The 6,766-nt window shown below is 41.0% G+C and overlaps 1 protein-coding gene across 1 annotated transcript in view; it reads right to left on the bottom strand.

Annotated features, from left to right (window-relative positions):
- Positions 1 to 859: 859 nt before the first annotated feature.
- The window catches only part of LOC115357800 (interferon-induced protein 44-like), a 29,734-nt gene continuing 23,827 nt past the window's right edge, over positions 860 to 6,766 (bottom strand). Inside the window, exons 4-8 of the mRNA XM_030049500.1 lie at positions 3,302 to 3,454; positions 2,978 to 3,149; positions 2,280 to 2,380; positions 1,696 to 1,886; positions 860 to 1,193 (exon numbers count right to left, since the gene is read on the bottom strand). Of these exons, the coding sequence (XP_029905360.1) occupies positions 1,058 to 1,193; positions 1,696 to 1,886; positions 2,280 to 2,380; positions 2,978 to 3,149; positions 3,302 to 3,454 (753 nt within the window). The 3' untranslated portion in view covers positions 860 to 1,057. The remainder of the gene's footprint in view (positions 1,194 to 1,695; positions 1,887 to 2,279; positions 2,381 to 2,977; positions 3,150 to 3,301; positions 3,455 to 6,766) is intronic.

The raw sequence follows: 6,766 nt of genomic DNA, 5'->3' as shown, positions 1-6,766 counted from the left end.
GGAGGTGAAAATGCTTTGAATTAGCCCTCTGGTGCATAGCGGTCACTACAGTGGACAGCTGTTTAACACTTATTTTCTCCAAAATGCAATGGTTTCTATGGTGGAATTGCATATCAGCTGTTAGAGTGCGCTCTGGTGCTCCCCCCCATTGAGGTTTATGCAGAGACTGTCAGTTCTTGTTGCTGAAAACATATTAATACTAGTATAATGACATGGTAATACCAGTCCTGCATCCTGAAAGAAGTATGGAGACTCACAAAAGTGTTCATGCCCTAAGAAGAGTAAAAACACATAAGAAAAGAAATTTGACTCAGGCTTTCATAATTCATGCATCAGAGGGTTAAACGGAAGAGGACACAAATTGACCGAAACCCTTCTGTCAAAAGGTTAACAAGCTGCTATGGAGTCACACTACAATAAAAAATAACTCTTGTAGCAACTGATAACGCAGTCAATGTAGTGTCGAATAGTCACTTAGTTTGGTTTTTATGAATAATAGGTTAAATTGTTGTAGATTATTAACAACATTATTAACATCATAAGAATGACTATTAATACACCAAAGTAATTTTACCTAAAAATAGGTGTAATAGCCAAGCAACTATATGTTTTGGTGGTCAGACATGAGAGTAGTTTAGACTTGAGATATGACTTACAACAACCTAAGCACACAAGTTTACAATGTAATAAGATGAAAGGCAGATATTTCATAATTAAAGATCGATATTTCCACTCATAATATACTCGAACAACTGATGTCAGTAAAACGCACTGTATTACAACTACAGCCACTAATTACACACACTAAGAAATGAATATGAAATGACAAATTAGATAGAAAAGAGAAACAAGGGGATGCATATATGGAATGGTAATGAGATAAAACAAACTAACAGGGGAAAAAAACTGGATGAAAGAGTTATGACTTGCTAATATAATTTGTTACCAATGACTAATCAACCACCATGTATCTGGAGCATCAGCACCGCGTATTTCTAAACATTAGTTTAGGTATGTTTAAGGAGAGTGGGAGCCAATTAGAGATTAATGCTATGTATTAAATGAACACCAGGAACTGAAGCACAGTGTGTTGGAGCGATACTTGCTTATGTCTGGGGGAAAACGTCTTGTAGACCTGCGGAGAGGTGGCAAAGGTTGGATGGTAGGAGAAGGCCGGATTGGAGCAGTGGAGGCTGTGGAAGGGGATGAGGAGAGTGAAGTCTGGAGACGGAGTTCACGTCGGAGTCTCTCTGTCCTCCTTGGATGGACACAGCTCGGATGGTAAGCGGGCTCCCTGATGCTCAGATACATGGTGATTTTAACCCATTTGATTGCCGTTAAGTTTCTAGTCATGCAGGACTTTTACAGGAATATGCTGGCCAAGAGAAGGCTGATCCACAAAGTAAAGTTGCCTAGCACCAGCCACTGTATTGCTCTCACTAGATTCAGGTTTGGAGTTGTTGAAGAAGTGGACATTCAGTCTGTATATGAGGCAAAAAGGCTCAAGGACATGGGCTGTTCCATTTGCCCTGTTGCCACTACAACCCAGATAAGCAGCTATGAAATAGATGGATGGAGGCATGGGAGAATCTCGAGAATATCAGGATTTATTATATTTTTGCCTCTTTTACAGGGGTGTTTTGATAATTTGATAATTTTGATAAATTATCATACCATGACTATAAGCTTACTTACTCTTTTGTCTCAAGGTTTTGGTATCGGTCACTGATGTCATCAAAGTAGTTGTCAGCAAAGCGAAGCATCTGGATGATGGCATTGAGCAGCAGGATGTCACATTTCAGGTCCAGCTCCAGCTCCTCATAGTAGTTCTTCACTGGAACCACGCAGGACAGCGGCACACCAAGCCGGACGCTGACCTCCTGGACCTGGAACACAAAACTAAGAGATTTAACTGAGGGCAGTTTATGTTAATGTCATGATCCCACTAGAGAGAGTCGATAGGGGGATATTTCACCTTCAAGAATACGTGGTTCCACTTAATAAGATTTAATAAGCCAATTTAATAAGCCTGTTTATTGAAAGCTAATCTTTTGGTCCATCAAGTTTTGAGACTGAACACTGAGAGTCAAGAAAATTACAGTAGTGTCCCGAACTTTTGTGGAACTAGGTTTTGAATATAAGGCTGATTGTTATACCAGCACATATTATGCAAACTTCATCGAACAAGTCAAATGAACCTTTGAAAAAAGTTTTTAAGTTTTTCAGAATAAAACCCCAAAGGTGAATTGGGGTGGAATTCCTCTTTAAATAGATCTCACCATGTCCTTAATGTAGCGGCTCTTATAAATGTTGCTCAGGTCTTCTGCAACAGTGGGGCAGGCTTCATCCACTTTGGTCAGCAGGATCAGCTGGGGAATCCCTGTAAAAGAAAACCACAACAGGAGCTTCATTTCCAGGACACTATCTATTTCGTACAACAATCAAAAAGCATATTTTTCTGTCTCAAAGATGTTGTGTATCCTGTTTGTGCAGGTATGGCTAAGTTGATATGAGTGCCCAATCATTTTTTAAAATTGTTTCTTACTGTTTTGCAAATTATGTGTCAGTGATGAACATGTCAGTGTGTATAATAACAAATTCTATTTTTTTACATAGCACTTTCCTAAAAAAACTCACAACAGTACAAAAGATGAGGTTAAAAAGTAATAAATCATGAAAGACAAAATAGAGGAAGTGGACTCTAACAGACATACACATGTAATAAAAGAAATATTTTAAAAGAAGATTAAGAGTGAGAGGAGTGCAATAAAATAACATGAAACAAATATTAAATATCTTCAAATTAATTTAATTTGAAAGCCTTGAATGAAATTAGGTCTCTATCTGTTTTATGTCTGATATATCTGTGCTAGTATTGCACAATGTTCACTGTAAATGACCCCACTTACAGGCCTGAGGCCCCATTTTCTTCAATCAAGATGCAAATGAAACTGGACCTATGATATGACTGATTTACCCATTAAGATGGCCTTTCTGCGAACAGCGGCCAGCTTCTCCTCCAGCTTAGTGGGCATGATGGAGACCTTGCAGGCATCAATGAGAAAGACCACACAGTGGATCTGGTCCTTAAGTTCTGGAGATCTGCGATAGCCGTGGGCTTCTACTTGCAGCGGAACAGAAGGGTTGAACTAAGCCATACAAGGGAAAGACAAAAACAATTTCTTTCATAGAAACAAGAACAACAAAAGGAAGATGAAGGCAAAGAGGGAGGCAAATTAATACCATGTTAATATTCTGCTGAAAACAAGGAGAGCAGAGAAATGTAAGAAAACACAAGTACCTGGTAACAGTCTGGAATGTGACCTTTCAGGATGCTAAGGATGTCATCCACGTCAAGCCCCGCCCCTGTGCTCTCCTCCAGTCCCATGGTATCACACAACATGAATGGCAGAGGTTTCCCTTCTCGTCCAGCTTTCACAGAGTAGGTGCGAAACTGGAATGCAATGTGGTGGCACTTTTAAGTATAGTACTGCTTAAAAGTCCTTGGGGAAATAGAGGCCAAGAGGTTGGAGAAGTAGGTTCCAAATACCAACCAGGGTTGCGGGTTCAAATCCCCAACCTGGGGCCGGATTCTCCAAAAAGTTCTTACTAATAATCTTAAGACGTTTCTTAAGAGGAAAAATGAGAAGTTCATAAGAATGTTCTCAAGTGCTATTCCCCATTATTTTCTTAAGAACTGCACATTATCTTAAGAACTTCTTAATTTTTTCCACTTACGAACTTCTCAACTCTCTACCTTTATGTAAACAAACAGCCTCTAGCTGCAACCCACAGCAGTTCCATCTAAAATACAACAAAACAATATCCATTAGTCTCAACTTTGATTTGATGTTATAAAAGTGTTTTCTCAAAAATTGAGATACATACTTTGTATTGGACAGCGACGATATTACTAACCTATTAGTTAATGGAATCTAAATATAACTGACACTTGACAAAATGTCCTCATAGACTCAGAAACAATAGCCTACAAGTGTCTAAATATTGGTTTAGATATTAGGCTGAATTACAGTTTCGATAACGATTATCACTATGTTAACATATACAATGTAAAATTATTAAGGTATTAGCCTACTACATTAATCTATGTTATATAATCAAATTCTGCTCTAAATTAATCAAAGATGTTTGAAAAATAACTTACCTTCACACAGCATGTGGTTACTTAAGACAACCTTTACCTGTCTTAAAGTTACGATACTATTTAAGAAAAATAGTAAGATAATTTCTTTCAAGAATCCCATTTATTCTTAAGAAAAATCTTAAGAATAAAGTTGAGAACATTCTTAAGATCTTTTGTTTGGATTCTTAAGATATTTTGTTTGTGAATTCGAAAATATCTTAAGATTCTTCTTAAACCCAAACTTAAGAAAAAAAGTGGAACTTAAGAAGAAATTTAATCTTAAGAACCTTTGGAGAATCCGGCCCCTGGCTTGGAAAACGTATGTGGGGAAAGTGAAGGAGAAAGACCTTTTCGGACTTTTGCAACAGTTTTTCTGTTTAATTTTTTTTATTTAATTCTCTGTGCTAGACTGAATTTGTACCGAGCACATCTTTAGACTTGCATACACCAGATGGAAAACAACAAAATCCACAAAGTGTATTTTGTACCGCACTATGGGCTATTTAATATGGACACCACCACACCTGTTTACCAGTCCTGGGCACTGTCTCCAATATCCATGTGACACTGAAAAAGCATGTCAGCGCTGAAACAGTGTCCAGGGCCTTCAGCATCTCTGGGTGAATCTAATCCAACCCTGCAGCCTTGAATTTTCTGTCTACCTCAGTAACTGCAGCCAGAGAGATACATATCCAGCACTGCTCCTGTATAGACGATCTGTTGCTCTGGAGTTCTTCAAATTGTTCTTTCCACCACCTGACAACATTCTTGGTACAGCCTGGACAGTGGTCTGCCTTCTCTTGCCAATAATAGATTCATTTCCATTGACTCTCCAAACTCCTCCAATGCCTAAGTTTTCGCCTCTGCAACAGCTGTGGTTCTCTTAGCTTGTTGGATCTTCTCCACTGAATAAGGTGTCCTCTATGCCAACCAAGCACAGAGGTTTCGAATAAGGTTCATTTGGATCCCCCAATGCTTGCCGGAACACAGAAAAACCTTTGGAGTGGAGTGGGAGTTGAAAAAGCTTTAGCCTAGCTATTAGCTAGCTCTGTGTCGCTGCAGTAAATCCAGCCTTGGACAACGATGGTTTGCAGTGACTGCTCCACTTTCTCAGATAGGATGTCTCTACTAGAGAGATGTGTCCGTGATTTAGAGCAGCTACTTTCAGCTAGGAATACGCTAGACATCACGGGCACTCCAGATAGCCTCAGTCCCGGGCCTGATAGCCAGCCCAGAGATCACAAAAGCTAGCTTAGTTAGGACATTTGAGTTAGCTAGAAAGATGTGTCGGCATCGATGAGTTGTCTCTGGTCCCTTACCCTTTGAGGGGTAATGATGAGATGTACAGTAGGTTAACCTCTTTGAACCGCTGGCTGGCCCGTCACTGTGCTGAGCACGGTTTTAGCTTTGTGGATAATTGGCCTTCCTTCTGGGGCCGCCCTCACCTGCTGAAAGTGGACAGCCTTCATCCTACTGGAAAAGGCGCCGCTCTTTTGTCTAGCAATATAGATAGACCTATATGGCCCTTTTCCACTAGTACGTACTCGGCTCGACTCTACTCGGTTTGAGAGCTTTTCCATTAGGTGGTAGTACCTGGTAGCAGATACTATTTTGGGACCTACTCAGCCGGGGTTCCGATGCCCCTTATCCACTAGAACCTACTCGGCTTGACTCGGCTCGACTCTACTCGCCTCGACACGGTTTCAGTGGTTTTCCATTACAGTTGAGTAGCACCTCACCGCGGGTGGAGTCGTCATAACAAGGCGGTGCACCATCCAGCTCCCTCTGGATTGTTTGGGCCGCCACCAAGCACAGAAAAGTCTCCACCTCTTCATTTGACCCCGGTACTGGTTTGCTTGCCATTTTCCGACTTTGCCAACTTCAGTGGTGATCAATGTGCACGGTCGCTGTTGCTGTTTGTTTTTTTTTAATGCCGGGTTTGGTTTTCATGCAGGAGTCGCTCTCATGTGTCATCGCTCCCCGTCCAATCAGTGGCCTGCATGGCGTTTATGTCACATTTCAGCTCGACTCAGCTCGCTTGGAACCCCCGCCGAGTAGGTCCCAAAACAGTATCTGCTACCAGGTACTACCACCTAATGGAAAAGCCTACAAACTGAGTAGAGTCGAGCCGAGTCGAGCCGAGTAGGTACTAGTGGAAAAGGGGCATTAGCTTCTGTTTGACACTAGGGACTTAATACTCAGCAGCTGGCAGGTGATTAGAAAGCCTGCTAGGTGTAAAATTAGTGTGGGTGTGGAGTCATATGGTGTTGTTAATGTGATTGGTCAGGATATTTTTCGCAGCATAGATAATCAGACTGCTTGCTTGGCTTATGACATTGAGACAGTCTCCCTACCCACCGGCCCGCTCACAATCTCCTGGTCCCCAAATCTGGGGATTATATGTATCTATAAACCACCCCTTCTACTGTTGTGGTAGAATCCTGTAACGAAGCACCTTATAAATTACAAAACCACACTCTTAAAGTTATTAAGCCTGTGGTTACTTATCGTCCTAAGCGTAAAGTTTTAGGATGGTCAGCTAATCACACAAGATGTATAGTTCCTATTAATACCTCATCCAGTGGTGGGTCTTCAGATCTGCTTACCGCTGGTCACGGCAGC

The sequence above is a fragment of the Myripristis murdjan genome, chromosome 4 (genome assembly GCF_902150065.1).
Source record: "Myripristis murdjan chromosome 4, fMyrMur1.1, whole genome shotgun sequence".
Classification (NCBI taxonomy): domain Eukaryota; kingdom Metazoa; phylum Chordata; class Actinopteri; order Holocentriformes; family Holocentridae; genus Myripristis; species Myripristis murdjan.
This window is presented reverse-complemented; position numbering and strand designations above follow the sequence as displayed.